Below are 22,155 nucleotides of genomic sequence, written 5' to 3'. Positions count from 1 at the left end.
CTGATGAATTGAGCCATACTGAAGAGCCCTAAAAGGGCAAAACACTGTGTCTATGGATAAATACCTATCTATGTATCTACCTACCTGCTGCTGAGTAACTTTAAGATCTGAAGCAATCTCAATCTCTAATCTTTACATTTTAATACCTACCTACTTAAAATCTATCTATCTTTCTAGATACCTACCTAAGTATATACCCAGTCAGAAAAGTTGTAAGGATATGCATACGACGTTTCTGGCCTTTCTGCATCTGTAAGGACCTTTTTGCATTTATCGTATGCATATCCTTACGACATTTCTGGCTGGGTACCTACCTATCTATATATCTTTCTAAATATCTACCTATGTATTTACCTACCTATCTATCTATGTATCTAAATACCTACCTATCTATCTACCTACCTGCTGCTGGGTTACTTTAAGATCTGCCGCAATTTCAGCTCTTTCTGAACTTTTTGAGGAGATATAAAAAGATAGTTACATGAAAGCAATTAAAGTGTCTCATAAAAATGTTCGGCCTGTTAATTTCATTTTCCCCACTTATTTTAATGAGAAGGTTAAAAATACGTTCAAAGACGCTTTTACCAGCTTACCAATTAATATCCAGTGGATAAGAAGCAGTTATATTATCATAATATTAAAACCAGTTGTGTTACCCCTTGTCTTTGGTCCCTATGGGCTAACAAAACTGTGATCAATCCTATGACTATTCTCCTCATGCCTAGATAGATATTTCTTTCTTTCAAAAGTTCTTTCCATTTCAAAAATCTGTTTTCCTAGATAGAGAAATAAGGATTGGACCAGATATCCGGTTTGGCCGGATATCATGCTGGATATACAGCAATTCTTAATATCCGACCAGATACCAGATATTAAAACTATCCGGAAACCAGATATCTGGCTGATTTTAATGCCGGATTTCTGGTAATTTCTGGCTATCGAACGTTGGCCAGATATCCGGCATTAGAAATCAGCTGGATATCTGGTATCCGGCCAAAAAATATCCAACCCAATCCTAAGAGAAAACCTAGAGATAAAATGTATAAATCAGCGAATAGGAGAATAGAAATGAGGTACATTGAAGATATTTCATTGGTATGAATATTGGAGTAAAACACTAGAGGAAGAAAGGGTTAATTAACTGCATCTCCCCATCACATCAGCCTTGTGCAACCTTTCTATTGGTCATTGAAAATCGACCAATGGTGTCGCTTATATTAACACAACCAAGTAGCAGAAAATAATTTAGAAGCAGACAAAAGAGGTCTTTAAAAAAGGAAGGGAGGTAGTTGTCTGTATATACATCTATACTGTAGATCTGTTATGCAAATAGTTGAATTTATTAGAAAAAAGTTAGCTTTACTAAAATAATATCTCCTGTATCTTGTATATTACAAAAAATAAATGTTTTTTGTCTGCACATAAGTTTAACAAAAAAAAGGGTCAGATGGAGCATCTACATACATTTTACATCTATTGGTAAAACCTCTAGATAAAAAATGCCTATAAAAGGGGACATTTGGTTGTTTATTACACTAGTCCCCAAAGTTTTATAGTAACGTTTTCTTATTTGTTAGCTTAACAACTTTGGAGACTTTAATTAAAGATTTATTAATTGTAATCTACAGAAGGGGTAATAGTGAGGACGAAGAAAGTCCCACAAAAATCAGCATGTTACATCATAAAAACGAGGAATTATCCATCTCTTTTTTAGGGGTTTTCTTTCCCACTCCTCCTCTCCTCATCCCTCATTTTTATGACGTCATTGAGGGACTTTCTTTGTCTTCAGTAATTGTTATATTTACTTTAGGATATTTACATCAATTTAACGGCCATTGTCTTATCCCTTTAGATCCCTGTTATACTATACCTGTAAACGTTGTTCTCATTTTCTTCTTAATGTCGTCGTCAATAGATTTGGCGCGCTTTTCTTTCTTCTTTTTGGCGCCTTTATAAGAATAGTTATTTATCGCATTATATTATAAACAGCTTTCTGTAAAAAGTACAATTATAAGATTTAAACTAGAATTTTTAGCCCCGAGATGCTGAAGGTATGGGCTAAAAAACTGGTTTTAATATTATTATTGTACATTTTATATTCATAGAAAACTGGATATAATACGATGATATACATAATTTTTCAGTATGGCTGAGAACCGGTTCTTATCCACCGGATTTGAATGAATACGAGGAAAGATATTTATCGCAGTATATTATATAAAACAGCTTTCCGTGGATATAAAAATGTACAATTATAAGATTTAAACCAGATTTTTTAGCCCGAGATGCCATTTGATTGTACATTTTCATATTCTATTTTAATCTCCGTGGACAGCTGTCTACAATACAATGCATTTAATAACTATTTTACATATATTTTATGTTATCATGGCATTGTTTTATATACAGCTTTCCACATATAGTAAAATCAAATATTGTAAGGTAGGTTGATTTCAAATTTTGTTGTAATATTCTCCTTTTCTTATAAGGGCTTTAATCCTTATAATAAAGTGACAGGATGTCAGTTTGTCTGTCTGTTTGTGTGTACCGAAGGATCACGCTAATCGGGTTCTCCTTAACAGGGTAGCTTCTCATAGGTCCTGGGAAGGTTTATAACTATTTGGGGGGAGGGTACTACCACTCTCCCAAGAGAAATCACAAAAAATCGATTTTTTATCTTTAGAGACTCGAACACAACAAGGTTTTGTTGATACTTGAAAGCAACATAAATAGGTATCGTATTATTTAAGAAAAAACATTTAAAGTGCCACTAGAGGCCTCTAGGGGCGTAGCCGCTAGTCAGAAATAAAGACAGAAGGACAGGCAGACTAAGAAACTTAAAGAGTATCTTCTCTAATAATCAAAAACAAGGATGACAACATCAATAAGCAGCAAAGCTAAAAAATTATTGATGGATATCCACAAAAAATGGACAATAGAGCTGTTTTATAAAAAAAAACATTAAACTAAAAAATCACAAAACCTTGTAACATAAAAATCTAGGAATCGAACTAGGACCCCAACCAATTGGCAAATCTCAATAAAACTTGATAATAGTATGCAGAATACTAAGGTATTCAATCACTGAAAATTTCAGCAGTCTATCTTAAATAGAAGTTGAAAAAATCATGAAAACTTAAAAATGTAGGAATAGATCTAGCACCCAATTTATTGACGAATCTAATTGAAACTTGGTGAAAATATGAAGAATGGTAACATATTTAATTCCTGAAGATTTTAGGAGTCTATCTTATACAGGAGCCGAGAAAATCACATTTCCCCCTTTCTGTCTCTGACAGACGGGAAAACGGACGGACGGACGGACATTTTGAATTATAGAGTAGCTTCGCTACTAAAAATTACCATATTTTTCCGTGGACAAGTTTAAAGGCTGCTCCCCTTCTTTCAAGGAAAGTATGTCCCTAAATTTTAAAAAAATAATCAACATGTTTAAAATGGACGTACGGACATTCTGGTAATGATTATAGAGTTGCTACGCTTTATATTATCGTACCGAACTACTACAGGAATCATCATGCACAGTTTGAAATCAATAGGACAGTTCTAACATGCCTAAATTAACCAAAAAAGCTATCCGTTACGGACGGACATACCCTAATTATAGAAAAGCTTCGCTTTTAAAAAGTCATTAGGGTCATAGAAGAGTAGCAAACAGAGAGAGAGAGAGAGAGAGAGATAGAGAGAAAGAGAGATAGATAGATAGAGAGATAGATAGATAGATAGATAGAGAGAGAGAGAGAGAAAGAGAGATAGATAGATAGATAGATAGATAGATAGATAGAGAGAGAGAGAGAGAGAGAGAGAGAGAGAGAGAGAGAGAGAGAGAGAGAGAGAGAGAAGGAGATAGACTGATAGAGAGAGTGATAGATAGATAGATATATAGATAGACAGAGAGAGAGATAGATAGATAGATAGATAGATAGATAGATAGATAGATAGATAGATAGAGAGAGAGAGAGAGAGAGAGAGAGAGAGAGAGAGAGAGAGAGAGAGATAGACTGATAGAGAGAGTGATAGATAAATAGATAGATAGATAGACAGAGCCATTCGGGCACTTAGGCTATATTTAGTAAGATATAGAAAAACTCTGTCCCGTTACTTAACCCATTTATTCATTCTTTGCTCTCATCATCTTTTTTTGTTACTGTTTTTTTTTCTATTTGTAACATCTTTATACAAATTAGTCTAGAACCATTTAATTTAAGATTTAAGATTATGAAACCTTTAAAAGTGGGTTGGCTTTGCAATGAAATATCTGCTGTATATTTCAATTCTGAGTGTTGTACTTTTAACCATAGCTTGTTCAATAAGTTAATCAGCTATGTGTCAAATTTTAATAATACAACTGCAACATGGAAAGAGATATATTAGCTGTAAGCAGAGGTTTAAAATGCGTCTAAAAATAGAGAGAGAGAGAGAAAAAATTTATAATGAAAAACAAAATTTTTAAAAAATTTATCTATATTTTTTTATAACATCTTTTAATTAGTATTAACTTTCTAGCCAATAAAAAAAATTGTGTAAATAATATGATCCATTTTTTGTAGTAGTCTAATACTCTACAATATCTATTGAGGATTTACTCTCAGCCAACCAAGACCAAATTTTCGGCTCTATATTTTAGTAATAAAATCTGCCGTTAGGATTCGCTTTATTATACCAATACAAAACACAAACTTATCATCTTACAAACAATATTAGGTTATATTATACTGAATTCAAGACCCTAAATGCATTTTATATCAATTTTATATAATACACAAAACATTTTTATCAAATTTGACATGTAGACATAGGACGTTGCTAATAATTTTTATACCATATATAGATTTCGACCTAAATATATATAAGTCCATCTAATGCACTAAATATGTACCAGAAATTTTCCATTAGACCATGTTGACTCATTTTATAGACTGACCACTAATTTGGACACATTATTTCGTTTTTTAATCCTTTCTCTAAAGAGGTTAAAGTTACAAAAGGCATAGACTATATCATAAAGTTTACTTTAGGAGAAATAATTGTGATGTATATTACAACAATTTTAATACTTACAATGTTCATCATAATTTTTATATTATAACTAGTTGCTTTTTATTGTCTTTAATATAGAATAATAGCCTAAAACCATCTTATGGCAAATTTAATGCTTCCTTGCATTATGCTAATATATTCTATTTCCAAATTTCGTTTCTTTAAATAAATAATATACACGTTTAGAGAGATAAAACTTTTTTTTATTTAATTCTGTAAAAAAAATCTGTGAAATAAAATGCATTAAATCTACCAAATAAATTCAATAGACTAGAAATATAAGAGAATGAAAGAGAGAGAGATAGAGAGAGTGAGAGAGAGAGAACGAGAGAGAGAGAGAGAGAGAGAGAGAGAGAGAGAGAGAGAGAGAGAGAGAGAGAGAGAAAACGAGAGAGAGAGAGATAGAGAGAGAGAGAGAGAGAGAGAGAGAGATAGAGAGAGAGAGATAGATAGAGAAAGAATAAGAAAACAAAAACGAAAGTTAATAATATTAACAAAGAGATAAAATGAGAGAGAGAGAAAGAGAGAGAGAGAGAGAGAGAGAGAGAGAGAGAGAGAGAGAGGAAAGAGAGAGAGAGAGAGAGAGAGAGAGAGAGAGAGAAAGAGAGAGATAGAGAAAGAATAAGAAAACGAAAACGAAAGTTTATAATATTAACAAAGAGATAGAAAGAGAGAGAGAGAAAGAGAGAGAGGAAAGAGAGAGAGAGAGAGAGAGAGAGAGAGAAAGAGAGAGATAGAGAAAGAATAAGAAAACGAAAACGAAAGTTTATAATATTAACAAAGAGATAAAAGAGAGAGAGAGAAAGAGACAGAGAGATAGAGAAAGAATAAGAAAACGAAAATGAAAGTTAATAATATTGAGAGAGAGAGAAAGAGACACAGAGAGTTAGAGAGAGAGAGAGAATAAGAAAACGAAAGTTAATAATATTGAGAGAGATAGAAAGAGACAGAAAGAGAAAGAAACAAACAAACAAAAGCTATAATACTAGAGAGAGACAAATCAAACAAAAAAAGTAACTTTGAACTCCTAATTATTCTATCCATCTATATGTATATCCATCTTTCTATCTGTATGTCTATCTATCTATCCATCTGTCTGTCTATCTTACTATCTGTATGTCTATCTATCTATCTATCTGTTTGTCTATCTTACTATCTGTATGTCTATCCATCTTTCTATCTCTATGTCTATCTATCTATCTATCTGTCTGTCTATCTTACTATCTGTATGTCTATCTATCTATCTATCTGTTTGTCTATCTTACTATCTGTATGTCTATCTATCTATCTATCTGTCTGTCTATCTTACTATCTGTATGTCTATCTATCTATCCATCTGTCTGTCTATCTTACTATCTGTATGTCTATCTATCTATCCATCTGTCTGTCTATCTTACTATCTGTATGTCTATCTATCTATCTATCTGTCTGTCTATCTTACTATCTGTATGTCTATCTATCTATCCATCTGTCTGTCTATCTTACTATCTGTATGTCTATCTATCTATCTATCTGTCTGTCTATCTTACTATCTGTATGTCTATCTATCTATCTATCTGTCTGTCTATCTTACTATCTGTATGTCTATCTATCTATCTATCTGTCTGTCTATCTTACTATCTGTATGTCTATCTATCTATCTATCTGTCTGTCTATCTTACTATCTGTATGTCTATCTATCTATCTATCTGTCTGTCTATCTTACTATCTGTATGTCTATCTATCTATCTATCTGTCTGTCTGTCTATCTATCTACTTATGAAAGTTATATCAAATTTCAAATAGGATAATTTGAAATTACATTACAAAATAAATTTTTATAAAGATTAATAAATTTCTTAAAAATCCGTTAAAATTTTTTTGGAAAATCTTCAAACTTAATTTCTATTTCAGATAAACCTCAAAAATATATTATAATAAAGAGTGAAAAAGAGAGAGGACAATTCTAACAAGTCTAAATAAAAGAAGGGACCAACATAAGACACTTATTTTAAAACAGCTTATTTTTTAAAAAGAGATAAAAAGAGAGAAATACAACAAATTAAAATATAGAAATCAACTAAAAAACACATATAATATCCTACAATATAAAGTAGTAAGGATTTTTATCTTAATTACCAAAATTGTTGGTATTAAAAAACTTTTCAATTCCTCACTAAGAAGTGGCATTTTGTTTATCATCATTTAGGATGTACATCAAGTTATCGCCCATTGTCTTATACCTTTAGATTGCTGACTAAATGAACCTACAGAAAAATGTCATGCAAACAAAGTTGTGTAAATTTTATTATGTAAGTAGAACCGGTTTATATCTATCTATCTTTCTATCTATCTATCCATCTAAGTATCTATCTGTATATCTATCTATCTTTCTATCTATCTATCCATCTAAGTATCTATCTGTATATCTATCTATCTATCAATAAATTTCGGGAAGAAAGAACCAGTTTCTATCTTATTATCTATTCATCTATCTATTTATCTATCTAATAATGGCATTTTGTGTTTAACCCTTACTCCAATTAAACCAATGAAATCACGATTTTGATAATTTATGCAGAGAATTTTTAACAGTGACCAATAGGAGGCATTTAAATCTTGACCCCTCCCCCCTAAACTCAGGTAAATTTAATAAATGATTAATGGCGTTCTGTAATTATATATTTAATACTTTATATAATAGGATAATACAAAGTAGAAACATGTCTGTCTGTCTAAATCTTGGTAACCGCTGAACCTCTTTGGCTCTACTTTTCAGGAAATGTTCCTAAAGGTCTTCTGGTGGTTTAAAGCTATTTTCTTTTTTGGGTTGAAAACAACCATTAGGTGAATCTCCCTTTGAAAAATATGCCCCCTCCACAACATTTTTCTTTCCTTATGACGTTAAACTTTTTAAATTCATAATTATGAGCAATTTTTTTCTTGGTTTAATTTTGCCAGAGACTAAATTTCCTCAACCCCCCCCCCCATTTTTAATTTAAGATAAAAAAATTGCAAAAAAAAATTTTTTTTTGGGGGGGGGAATTTTTTTTCTAGGGGCGATTTTTCTTCTGAAGTGGTTGTACCCTTCCCCAAAATAGTTATATATAATAAACCTTCCCAGAACCTATGAAAAGCTACCCTGTTAAGGAGAAACCGATCGGTTAGCGAGATCCTTTTGTACACAGACAAAAAGACATCATGTTACTTTAGTTTAAGGATATTTATAATATCTTTAAAATGTTATTTGGCGTATTTCTAAAAATAAGGTTGCTCCGTCTGTCCGTCCTAAAGTGTTAGCTATTAGCCTATTTTTGTTGATTTAGGCATGTTAGAATTGTCCTAATGATTTCAAACCTTACATAATTGTTCCTATGAAAGCGTAGCAACTCTATAATTGTTACAAGAAAGTCCGTATGTCCATTTAAAATATGATTTTTAAATTTATTTTGACAACATTTTTTTTATTGATATTATTATTAAGATAGACATGTTAAACTAAAAACATTGATTTCAAACTTTGCATAATGATTCCTATGCCAGTTAGGTATTTAAAAGCATTTTTTATTTTAAAAGCATAGCAACTCTATAATCGTTACAAGAAAGTCCGTATGTCCATTTTAAACATGCAGATTTTTAACTATATTTTGACAACGTTTTTATTTATATGATTATTATAAAAGACTTGTGAAATTAAATCATCCTATCGATTTCAAACTTTACATGATGATTCCTATGACAGTTAGGTACAATTTAGAAAGTGTAGCAACTCTATAATCATTACCAGAAAGTCCGTATGTCCATTGATTTCAAACTTTGCATAATGATTCCTATGCCAGTTAGGTACAATTTTAAAAGCATAGCAACTCTATAATCGTTACAAGAAAGTCCGTATGTCCATTTTAAACATGCAGATTTTTAACTATATTTTGACAACGTTTTTACTGATATGATTATTATAAAAGACTTGTGAAATTAAATCATCCTATCGATTTCAAACTTTACATGATGATTCCTATGACAGTTAGGTACAATTTAGAAAGTGTAGCAACTCTATAATCATTACCAGAAAGTCCGTATGTCCATTGATTTCAAACTTTGCATAATGATTCCTATGCCAGTTAGGTACAATTTTAAAAGCATAGCAACTCTATAATCGTTACAAGAAAGTCCGTATGTCCATTTTAAACATGCAGATTTTTAACTATATTTTGACAACATTTTTTTATTGATACGATTATTAAAATAGACATGTTAAATAAAATTATCCTATTGATTTCAAACTTTACATGATGATTACTATGAAATTTAGGTACAATTTAGAAAGGGTAACAACTTTATAATAATCCTATTAATAGATTACAATCAGTGGCTGAAACTTTTGACACTCAACTTAATGATACAATCAAACAAAAGTCCCCAAAGTTGTTTAGCCATCAAATAAGAACTTTAAAACTTTAGAGACTAATGTAACAAACAGCCCAATGTCCCCTCCCTCCTGCCAAATATGAACTTGGCATTGTCATCTAAACGGTCATTAAAATCTCCGCCCCCGGTCACAGACTATTTAGTTCTATAAAACGCAACGGTCATTGGAGGTCTGTTAATCTCCACACCCTTTTTAAATATGGTCATACACTCCGCCCATTTATTTCCCGAAAACAAAACGGTCTCCACCCCCTTTTAAAAAACGGACACGGTCATAGACTATTTTCATAATTTCGGTCATGAGCTTATCTATTTCCAGAACAAAACGGTCACGTAACAATTTTAAATTAGATGGACAATAGATACACAATACATAAACAATATATTGACTTTATATTAACTGTAGAATTAGAACCGGTTCTCAGTCCTATACTATCCGTGGAAAGCTGTCTATAATACAATTGTTGTATGACCTGTACAAGCCTGGATGGTCAGATGCTCATGGGTTTTGTCAACCAGGTAAATATCCGCTGGATTAGAACCGGTTCTCAGTACTATACTATCTGTGGAAAGCTGTCTATAATACGATTGTTGTATGACCTGTACAAGCCTGGATGGTCAGATGCTCATGGGTTTTGTCAACCAGGTAAATATCCGCTGGATTAGAACAGGTTCTCAGTACTATACTATCTGTGGAAAGCTGTCTATAATACGATTGTTGTATGACCTGTACAAGCCTGGATAGTCAGATGCTTACCTCATGGGTTTTGTCAACCAGATAAATATCCGCTGGATTAGAACCGGTTCTCAGTACTATACTATCTGTGGAAAGCTGTCTATAATACGATTGTTGTATGACCTGTACAAGCCTGGATAGTCAGATGCTTACCTCATGGGTTTTGTCAACCAGGTAAATATCCGCTGGATTAGAACCGGTTCTCAGTCCTATACTATCTGTGGAAAGCTGTCTATAATACGATTGTTGTATGACCTGTACAAGCCTGGATAGTCAGATGCTTACCTCATGGGTTTTGTCAACCAGGTAAATATCCGCTGGATTAGAACCGGTTCTCAGTACTATACTATCTGTGGAAAGCTGTCTATAATACGATTGTTGTATGACCTGTACAAGACTGGATGGTCAGATGCTCATGGGTCTTGTCAACCAGGTAAATATCCGCTGGATTAGAACCGGTTCTCAGTCCTATACTATCAGCGAAAAACAAATTTAAAACTCAGGGATCAAAAGGGATAAGACGATGGCCAATAAATTGTTGTACATTTCTAATAATGATACACAATATTACCTATTCTGTAGCTTGCAATTAGTGGTTGGAAAGTTTGGACACCTAAGTTAATGAACTAACCAATATAAATTCAATAATAGTTATTTCTAGCATTGTATTATAAACAGCTATCCGTAGATATAGAATGTACAATTATAAGATTAAAACCAGTTTTTTTAGCCCTGTAAACCTATCAGGTAACCTATCCATAACATATAAAAGATATAGCAGAGTATTTGTAGGAAGGGTGGGGGGCAAGGGTATAATAGTGTTAGCAAATTGTAATTTGATCTTATGTCATCAATTTTTAAACATTCTTTAAAATAAGCATTTGTTTAGTATTTAGTTAGTTTCTTTAGTGACAACATGTAGTGAACATTTTGTTAAATTTGTTATAATACATTATATTAAAATATTTAACCATAAAATACTGTGTATATTGTACCTTAACCCTTCACCGTTGGGGGGGGGGGGAAGGGCATTGAATGCCCCCCCCCACTCCATTTTTTTCTATCTCATTTTCTGTGTGTGAAAGATAAAGAGCCAAAACTGCGTAAATTTTTAAGTATGGGTATAACACATATCTGATAGTTGGAAGTACAGCTGCGGCCGCTGAAATTTATGTTTTGGTATTTATAATAGAAAATAAACATAAAGATAAACATTTTCTGTGAAAAATTGTTCTTCTAGCTTCAAAAATAAGAAAGTTACAGCCATTTGAAATTCTTAAGTGAAACAGTACCTAAAAACAAAGGTTGTTAAATAAAAGGGCGATGGAAGCAAAAATTGACTTTGACTTACTTAAGGTCGGAAATTCATTACCAAACAGGGGACTTGCACAAAAATTTTTTAGCCCTCTAGCTCTAATAGGAACTGAGATAATAGGGGGGGTGGGCGTTGAACACCCCCCCCCCCCCCCCCCAACCGATTAAGGTGCGGCAAGGGGCCCGACTGTTAGGGGTTGTATATATTGGATATTGAAATCAATTTTGCATATCTGTCCTACTTTATCTGTTCTATAGCTGCGCTACTAATATTATTTCCTTCCAAGTTATGGATTAAATATTTTCTTTTTAGGATGGAAAAAGTTTAGAAGTTAGGTTACTCAAGACGCCTAGGGAGGATAACAATTTTTTCTATGGTAATTTTTATTTTACAGTAAAAGAAAGAGAAATTTCACTAATTTAGGTGTGTGTTTGTGTATTAGTGTTTGAGTGTGTTTCACATGTTTCAGACAAACAGACAAACATACATACATTTTAAATTGTAGGATAGCGTCTGATGGCATAGCCACTAGAATAATAATCATTCATATATCTATTTAACAAGGAGCTTTTCTATAATTGGGGTCAATCTGTAACTGATAGTTTTTTTCCGATAATTTATGCATGTTAGAATTGTCCTATCAATTTCAAACTTTGCATTAGGATTACTGTAAAAACACGATGAAACGCCCCTTAAGAGGCAATGTCACGTAAGGGACTATACTCTTACTATCTAATTCATGGATTAGGGAGAGGTCATTGCAAGATAATTTTATTTCCCTCCAAATATAGTGAAGCTACATTTAAATTTGTACTACTATACTACTAGTGGCTACGCCCCTAGAGGCTTTTAGAGGCACTTTCCTAAAGAGGGGGGGGGGGGGGCGCTGTCATTCATCCATTTTTTAAATTTTAGTTTTAAGAGAAAAATAAAGAAAAAAATTTGGAGGGCTGTCATTTTTTTATGGGCGATTTCTCATGGGAGGTTAAAGACTTAAACCTTACCAGGACCTATGAAAAGCTTCACCAAAAAGGGAAACAATATTGGTACAGCGGTTAGCAAGATCCTTTCCTACACACACACACAGACAGACAGATAAACATCATGTTACTTTTATATAAGGATTGTTGTTTATTAATTATGATCTAATCCCTATCCATTTAAAACATGCTGATTCCTATTACAACAAGGTACAATAAGCGAAGCATCTCTATATTCAAGTGTTTTCTTTCTTTATCTTTTATATTCATATTTTTTCTTTTTTTCTCTCTCTCTTCTCTCTCTCTCTCTCTCTCTCTCTCTCTCTCTCTCTCTCTCTCTCTCTCTCTCTCTCTATCTCTTTCTCTTTCTCTCTCTCTCTCTATTTATTTCTCTCTCACTCCCTCTTTTATTATCTTTTTTTCATTTTTAATCTTAAAATGTATCAAATTTATTTGGTAGATTTTTTATTAATGTTACTTCGCGGATTTTTAAAAAAGTGAAGCTTTTCTATAATTAGGGTCTGTCCGTAATTGTTGGCTCTTTTTGTTAATTTAGGCATGTTAGAATTGACCTAATGATTTCAAACTTTACATAATGATTCCTATGACAGTTAGGTACGATTTAGAAAGCGTAGCAACTCTGTAATCATTACCAGATTGTCTGCACATCCATTCTAAACATGTTGATTTTTAAACGTTTTAAAGAAAAAGTTGTATACAACTATTACAATTTAAGTTAGGGATCTTAACCCTTAACGGTCGGGGGGGGGGGCGTTGAACGCCCCCCCATCCGGTTTTTTCTATCTCATTTTCTGTGTGTGAAATATAAAGAGCCCAAACTGCTTGACTTTTTAAGTATGGGTATGACACATAACTGAGAGTTGGAATTTTTTGAATATCTCCATCCTGGCGGGCACAGGATGCCAGCAAACCTGGCAGGGTCATCCAGGTAAAGAGCAAAAATATTTTTTTGACTAAAACAAAGCATTTTTTCATACCAAAACACTAAAAAATCCTCTAGTAGTACATTCTTATATGAAATACAGGTGTTCAAGTCACTTTCAGGTTCCAGGTATGATTCTGCAGGTCCTGATCCTCCAGGTCTCCAGAAATCTTTAAAAGGCTCCTGTGGCCGCAATTTTTGACTTAGAGTCTTCAAATTTTAAACTTAAGCTTTTCTTACATGTCTACATAGCGTCTTAAAATTTAATGAAGATCCGCCGCCGTTTTCCCGCCGACCGCCGACTGCGGCGGCTGGCAGCTGCCAAGTACAGCTGCGGCCGCTGAAATTTATATTTTGATATTTTTAATGTAAAATTTACATAAAGATAAACATTTTTTGGAAAAAAAATTTTCTTCTAGCTTCAAAAATAAGAAAATTACAGCCGTTTGAAATTTTTAAGTAAAAAAAGACCTAAAAACAAAGGTTGTTAAATAAAAGGGTGAAGGAAGCGAAAATTGACTTAGACTTATAAAAGGTCGGAAATTCATTATCAAACAGGGGACTTGCACAAAAAAATTTAGCCCTCTAGCTTTAATAGGAACTGAGATAATAAGGGGGGGCGTTGAACGCCCCCCCCCCCGACCGATTAAGGTGCGGCAAGGGGCCCGACTGTAAAGGGTTAAAGGATAAGACAATTAACGATAAATAGATGTTTATCCTACATAATGTTAAACAAATCTATCCCTTATGCAGATAAAGTTATTGGTTGTAAAGTTTGGACACTGCTAGTTTAAAACATGCAAACAGGATTTAATAGAGTACCTAAAGTTTTAAAGCCAACCATCCCCAAACTTTTCGCTGGTTTTAATTAACCCCAATTGAAATGTAAAGGCTTGTATACCCTACCCTTCTACTGTGTGAAAGAACTGACCAATAAATGGTATTCATTTAAGCAACCTAAATTGCCAACATATTTTCCCCTGTCAATGTTTCCATGTATTCTACATCCATTGAGCTAAAGGAACAGAAAACTATATTTATGTTGCCAATAAATGATGGGTTTCTCCAATGATAATGCAAAGCATTACCCCTTCTGTAAATTACAATTAGTGGTTGAAACATTTGGACACTCAAGTAAATGAACCAACTAATCAAAATTCAATAAAAGTTATTGAGCTATTGAATTAGAAAATATTATTATAAGACGTTGGGGACTAGTTAGAAAGACTAGTTAGTTTCATACTTTATAAAAGCGAAGCTTTTCTATAATCAGTCCGTCCGTCCGTCCAAAACAAATAGCTTTTTTCGTTAATTTAGACATGTTAGAACTGTCTTATCAATTTCAAACTTTGCATGATCATTCCTGTAGTAGTTAGGTACGATTTAGAAAGCGTAGCAACTCTATAATCCTTACCAGAATGTCCGTACATCCATTTTAAACATGTTGATTTTTTTTTACTTTTTTAACAAAATTTTTTTATGTGATATTATCATCTAATTGATCTGATTTTTGGAGTACTGATTCCTATTACAATAAGGTACAATATTATAAGCGAGGTATATCTATAATCTAGTTCTAAAAATGTCAGTATGTCCTTAAACAGAATTCTGTATTTCAGAAGTTTTGCAACATATTTACATATAATTTTGTGAAAATTAATATATTTTTATTTTGTATATTAAGCTCTGACATTCTACAAGTGTTAATATTTGTCTATCCTACAGTTTTACAGCTTCACTTTTATGGATCCTTGTTTTCTATCCATCTATTTATGTATTTTATCTAATTAACTATATGCCTCTTTTTCTGATTGATTAAGATAGAATTATCCTATTGAATTAAAACTTTACATGATGATATTCTGTCATGTTTAGGAACACCTTTAAAATCATTGCTAGTAAGTTTGTAAATAATTTATCTATCTTTATTTCTATGGATGTATATGTTTTTCTATCATAAATCAATTTTAACCCTTAACAGTTGGGGGGGGGGGGGGGGCGTTGAACGCCCCCCCTCTGTTTTCGTTTTTTCTATCTAATTTTCTGTGTGTGAAAGATAAAGAGCCCAAACTGCGTGACTTTTTAAGTATATTTATTACATATAACTGAGAGTTGAAATTTTTTTTAATATCTCCATCCTGGCGGGCACAGGATGCCAGTAAACCTGGCAGGGTCATCCAGGTAAAGAACAAAAATATGCTTTTGACTAAAACAAAGCATTTTATCTTACCAAAATACTAAAATATCCTCTAGTAGTACATCATTATATGAATTATAGGTGTTCAAGTCAATTTTAGGTTCCAGGTATGATCTTGCAGGTCCTGATCCTCCAGGTCTCCAGAAATCTTTAAATGGCTCCTGTAGCCGCAATTTTTGACTTAGAGACTTCAAATTTTAAACTTAAGCTATTCATATATGTCTACATAATGTATAAAAATTTCTTAAAGATCTGCTGCCGTTTTCCTGCCGACCGCCGACTTCGGCGGCTGGAAACTGCCAAGTACAGCTGCGGCCGTTCTAATGGGAACTGATATAATAGGGGGGGCGTTAAACGCCCCCCCCCCGCCCCCCAACCGATGGGTGATTAACTAATGTTTGATTATCCAAAACAATTATATAGCTTTCTAATATATCAATTATTTAGTATTTGATCTGACAAAAGTTGCTAAGCGTGGAGGAGGAAATATGAAGAGGGTGAATTTTACTGAAAAAAACCGCAGCGTTATGTAAGTAATTTCTAATTCAAAATATAGAAAGGTAAGAGAGAGGGGGGGTATGGTTGAAATAAGAGAATACTATCGTAACAGTGTCCAAAGTTTTCCACCAATAACTTTATCTGAAAAAGTGGGAATTTTTGATAATTAGGAGTATTTGTCTACTGTAGTATCATCCCCTCACTTTCCTAATTCATTTTTAACCATGTCATACATGAGTAGTATATGTATGTATGTGTAATTAAAAAGAATATTTTTTAAAAGTTATCTTAATGTTAAGGTGGTGTTCTGTTAATTGTGGAGATGCGAAATGCATGCACAGAACTAATAGAGCAAACAATATGAAGACACATCTTTCAAGGTTAGTTGAAAGTAAACAAATATCTACACTACAACCCAATAAAAAAACTTTGCATAAAAACCAATATAATTGCAATGATTTTTGTCAACTTTTGGCCTAAATAAAGATTAGTTATCAACATGATATTGTTCAATTTATGTTATTTACATAACAACTGAATAACTATATACCAATGTTGATACAAAATTTTATTACATAATTACCTCTATAATAAAATGCATTAATAAAAAAAACCTATTTTTTTTGGATGGACTAAAAGTGAATACAGTAATAGTGTCTGACTGATTATGACGTAACAAAAAAAATTAGCCAATGAGAGGCCACTATAAATTTTACCATTGGTCAATAATGGCCTCTCATTGGCTAATTTTTTTTTTGTTACGTCATAATCAGTCAGACACTATTACTGTGTTCCTAAAAGTTCTTTTTAACACTCAGATTTATGTGTCTATGAAAACTAATATTATTTTTAACTTAAAGAGGCCGTGTAGCTGCTAGTACTTGATACAGTACATGCACACAGGCATTATACAATGAACAATAAATTTAGATAATTGTCTTATTTAGTGTTCACAATACCAGGAAGTACAACAACCACATATGCCCGGATTGTGAAAATGGTAAAAGTTTTTTCAAATTAAATTCTATGCCTCCCCTCCACCCTAAACTTATTATTGCAATGAATTGAAAATTAGGGGGAAAAAGGGTAGTTTTTGGTTGCTTGTTCATTACTTTAATGCATGTTTAGTTAGGTTTATATAAGGCCTTTAGTAGACCTGCAGGGTTAGGGCACAGACAGGGCGTTGAAAGCCTCCCCGCCCCTTTCGTTTTTTCTATCTCATTTTCTGTTTGTGAAAGAAAGAGGGCAATAACTAAGTGACTTTTTAAATATGGGTATGACACATTACATTTTTTTACTTCAAGTGTTCAAGTTTCAAAAATATTTGAAAGCCTCCTGCGACCCCATTGTTTTGACTTAGAGACTTCAAATTTTAAACCTAAGCTTATCTTACATGTCTACATAACATATTAAAATTTCATAAATATCCACCACCGTTTTCCTGCTGACCAACAACTGCGACAGCTGACAGCTGCCAAGTACAGCTGCGGCCGCCAAAATTTATGTTTTGAGATAAATATTGTTTAAAAAAAAAATTTCTAGCTTCAAAAATAAGAAAAAATACCCTCGACCTAAAATAGGATCTTAGGTAATAGGGGGGGGGGGGAGGGGGTTAATAAAGATGCGGCAAAGGGCCAAACTGTTAAGGGTTAATATATAACTATTGATATTTTAGTTTCTTTCTTCACTGCGGCTGAGCTGAAAGTACATGAGGCAGAACATCCCCTAAAGTTCAAGCAGCAGTGTACAGTTTATGATCGCATGAACTGTCTTTTGTTCACTATTTGTGGTCTTCAGACAAATAATAGGTATCTATAATACAAAGTAGAACGGTGTCTGTCTGTCCGTCTGACCGTCTGTCTGTCTGTCCCTTAAGATCTTAGTAACCACTGAACCGATCGGATTCTACTCTTCAGGGTATATACCTACTGGTCCTGTGGTGGTTTTAAGCTATTTTCTTGGGAGGTGGGACACTCCCAACCCCCCCAAAAAAAATCTCCCCCCCCCCTGATTTTTTATCTTTTTTTCTTGCAGAGGTATTTTCTTATGGAGAAGTTAGTTGAAATAAAACTACTGTAGTACTTATTTTTTTTTAATTACCTCTTGGGGCACAGCCCCTAGAGGCTAGGGGTGAAGACCCTAGTTTTAAAATAAAATAATACCACATCTGGTAATGACAGGGAAATATGAAAAAAAAGGATAGATAATCACATTTTGCACAAATTTAAACCTTAAACATCAAGGTGGAAAATTATTGACATCCTACAACAATTGTATAAAGGTGAAAGAGAATTGCCCTAAACATACTTTATATTATAACTTTAACCTAATATACAACTATCATATTAAACAATTATTATAAGGAGGTTGATTATGCTTTATGAAAGCAAAGCTTTTCTATAATTAGGGTCGGTCCGTCCGTCCGTCCGTCTGAGATAGATAGCTTTTATTCATTAATTTAGGCATGTTAGAATTGTCCTATCGATTTCAAACTCTGCATATGATTCCTGTAGTAGTTAGGTACGATTTGGAAAGCGTAGCAACTCTATAATCAATACCAGGATGTCCGTACGTCCATTTTAAACATGTTGATTTTTTGTCCGAGATAGATAGCTTTTATTTGTAAATTTAGGCATGTTAGAATTGTCCTATCAATTTCAAACATAGCATGATGATTCCTGTAGTAGTTAGGTACGAATTAGAAAGCGAAGCAACTCTATAATCTTTACCAGAATGTCCGTACGTCCATTTTAAACACGTGATTTTTCTACTTTTTTAAAAACAAAATTTTATGTGATCTAATTATCCGTTTGATCTGGTTTTTGGTATATTGATTCCTGGGACAACAAATAACAATATTATAAGCAAAGCAACTCTATAATCAAGTCATAAAATGTAAGTATGTCCATAAACATTATCCTGCATCAAGCAGTTTTCCAACAAATTTACTTACAATTTTGCTTCGACTCTTATACTTAAATTCTGATTATTCAGTTCAGACACTATACAAGTGTTAATTTCCGTTTGTCCTACCGTTTCAGTGCTTCACTTTTATGGATGTTGTCATCTTATTTTTCATATGACTATTTTATTCTAAAAACAAACTATATAATTCTAGATTCAATCTGGACACACAACCACTCACAATGAGAGAAAATTTGAAAGTTCTTCAAATATTTAATGATGCAAGTATAAGTAAGTCAATAAATATTATATTTTTTTTTTATTTTCTACTTGCCTCTCTCTTTAGCAAGGATGATAACATCCATTAAAGTTTAACCTATTGGGGTAACAGGTACCAAATACAGGGTGTTTTTTTTAATAGGACAAATGTATTGCTTAATATAACCTACTTGCCATTGACAGAAATTAATAATCCATTTAATTTCTTCATTGGGATGGGGAGAAAAAAAATTGGCGATTTTCAACAAATTATGCCTTAAAAACCGGGTTTTTTCAAAGTTATATAAAGCAATAATTTTGTAAAAAAAAACACCCTGTATAACCGTTCTAACATAGAGTAATAATTACACAAATTAAAAACTAGACCCCTCACCCTCTTATTTGAATTTATTTTAGAAGGTGTTTTCATATAGTGTTAAAGCACCCAAAAATTAATTAGATTGTTAAATTTTAATAGACTTAAATTATAAGACCTACTTTTAGAGATGTATTGACTTGTCATCCTAGAAATCAAATATCTTAAAAATTATTTGAATAGAATGAAAATATCATATAACAAAATGTAATCAAAAAAAATATCAAGATGTCCTATTTTTTTCATGGCATTCCCTATTTCATGAACCACCTAAAGTATAAAATTATTTATTGGTTTCCAATATTTTCATATTGTTCAAGTCTTTCTTGTAAATGTTTTCTTTTTATCTCAGGTTTTGAGGAGAAAAATGAACTTATATATGAGACAATATCACTCAAGGCAAAATTGCCCCAAAATATGCTTGCGTAAGTTTACCATTAAAGCAGTACAATGTTTGTCTGCCTGTATGTTTCAATCCTTATATAAAATTAAAATGATGTGTGTCTGTTTATCTATAACTAAAGATCTTAATGCTACAATTTGGTTTTCCTTACAGCGATTTTTAACATTTCAAAAACTAAAATCTAAATTGGAGTTACCTCCCAACCACTTACCTTAAGTGCCCCTAGAGAACTATAGTACTGGTTATACCATTAGTGGTTTGAACATAATATATATATTTATATCTTTACTCTTCCCATAAAATGTGCAAAGTAAAGAAATATCTGATTGTATGAATAATTTCTATAGATATAAAGGGTGAGCAAAAAAAATGCATAGATTTTTAAAATTCGAATTGCGCGGCTGGTATTAATAGTAGAAAAAAGGTATGCATACCGTTAGAACCGTCATAAGCTCTAGTTTTTGGAAATATAAGTACCATTTTTGTCCAATTTGTAGTTTAGGAGCTACGTTGAAAAATAAAAAAATGTGAGGAAAGTTTAAAAATGAAACTGTTGCATTTTAAGTCAGTTGGGACATTTTAACATGTAGCACAAACTTTTTCTTAGGCAAACAAAAAAGATGATGAAAAATTATCTTCATATCATCAAAGAAGATGCAGATTGTGGTGTGAAATTTGTAGAAGTGAAAAATCCTAGAAGTTTAGACTTCAAAGCAGGTTGCTTTTCCATATTTTTTCAGCAGTGCAGCTAGTCTATACATAAAGAAACTAGAAAATGTCTGTCCATCTGTATGTTTTTACTCACAGGGGGCTTAAGGGCAACACCATAACACCCCCCCCCCCTTTCCCCTGGATATCTTTTTTGTTTAAATAATACTATCTGTAGGTGTTGGTGTAGTAGCAACAAGAGATTTTAAAGCCGGAGAAACGGTCAAGTTCATGGAAGCAGTTTTGGTCAACAAACCAAACAATTACGAGGTAATTATAATTGGTCCTGCCCTTTCTTTACCTGTTATATCAGTACTTTTCAATCTGTGTAAGTTATCTAGAGACTAGTGTAGTCAATGGTCAATACGACGGACACCAGATATAATTATAGAGATACTAAATATTATATATACAACCCTCATTATGCATATAACATAATTATTTCACCTGTGTTGTGAGGCTCCATTACATATTTAGACCAGTGAGGAAGAAAATTTCTCCACCATACATGATGGCCTCAAAGAAAAGAATTTGTGTGGTCCAATTCAGGAAAAGATGATTAAAGCCCCTCTTCAGATTATGTGGTCATACAATAGAATAACCAATGAGAGGCCAGCATAAAAATTTTTCATTGGTCAATTACAGTGCATACTGGCTATTCTCTCATTGGCTATTCTAGCGTCTGATGTTGAGGGACTTTAATCATCTTCCCCTTATAGACTGTAAATCACTCCTGCTGGATGTTTAATTGCAGGTACAACTCATTAGACTTCAATATCACAACCTTTAAATAAAGTTCTAGCTAATGAGATAGGGTTAACTAAATTTTAAAATCATCAGTAATATAAATTATTCTATGTAAAGTTGGGTGTAATCTTTTAGTCAAATGCTCTAATTAGGCAGGGATCTGAAGGGATAAGACAATGGATGATAAATTGATGTACACCCCTAATGATAATAAACATAATTACCCCTTCTGTATATTAAAGTTAGTGGTTAGAACGTTTGAACACTCAAGTTAATGATTCAATCAATAAAAAGTCCCCAAAGTTGTTAAGCCAACAAATAATGATGATACACATAATTACCCCTTCTGTATATTAAAGTTAGTGGTTAAAACGTTTGAACACTCAAGTTAATGATTCAATCATTAAAATGTAAACATACCTTATATAAACATATTAAGAAGTACAAAAATAGGCGTCATATTTCCTATCTGTCTGTCTATCTATCTATGCTTTCTATCTATCTATCTATCTACCAATCAATCAATCCACCTATCTTTCTATCTTTCTATCTTTCTATCTTTCTATCTTTCTATCTATCTATCTATCTATCTATCTATCTATCTATCTATCTATCTATCTATCTT

At 32.7% G+C, this 22,155-nt stretch overlaps 1 protein-coding gene across 1 annotated transcript in view; it reads left to right on the top strand.

Moving 5' to 3' along the window:
* The window catches only part of LOC145306995 (uncharacterized), a 56,068-nt gene extending 35,967 nt beyond the window's left edge, over positions 1–20,101 (top strand). The window contains exons 4-10 of the mRNA XM_080149337.1: positions 11,829–11,892; positions 16,084–16,165; positions 16,434–16,514; positions 17,082–17,134; positions 17,810–17,942; positions 19,253–19,329; positions 20,025–20,101. Of these exons, the coding sequence (XP_080005463.1) occupies positions 11,829–11,892; positions 16,084–16,165; positions 16,434–16,514; positions 17,082–17,134; positions 17,810–17,942; positions 19,253–19,329; positions 20,025–20,101 (567 nt within the window). The remainder of the gene's footprint in view (positions 1–11,828; positions 11,893–16,083; positions 16,166–16,433; positions 16,515–17,081; positions 17,135–17,809; positions 17,943–19,252; positions 19,330–20,024) is intronic.
* Positions 20,102–22,155: the final 2,054 nt, after the last annotated feature.

The sequence above is a fragment of the Acartia tonsa genome, chromosome 15 (genome assembly GCF_053477335.1).
Source record: "Acartia tonsa isolate MP-2025a chromosome 15, ASM5347733v1, whole genome shotgun sequence".
Taxonomy (NCBI): Eukaryota; Metazoa; Arthropoda; class Copepoda; order Calanoida; family Acartiidae; genus Acartia; species Acartia tonsa.
Note: the sequence above shows the minus strand (reverse complement) of the source record. Positions and strands in the feature narration are given on the sequence as shown.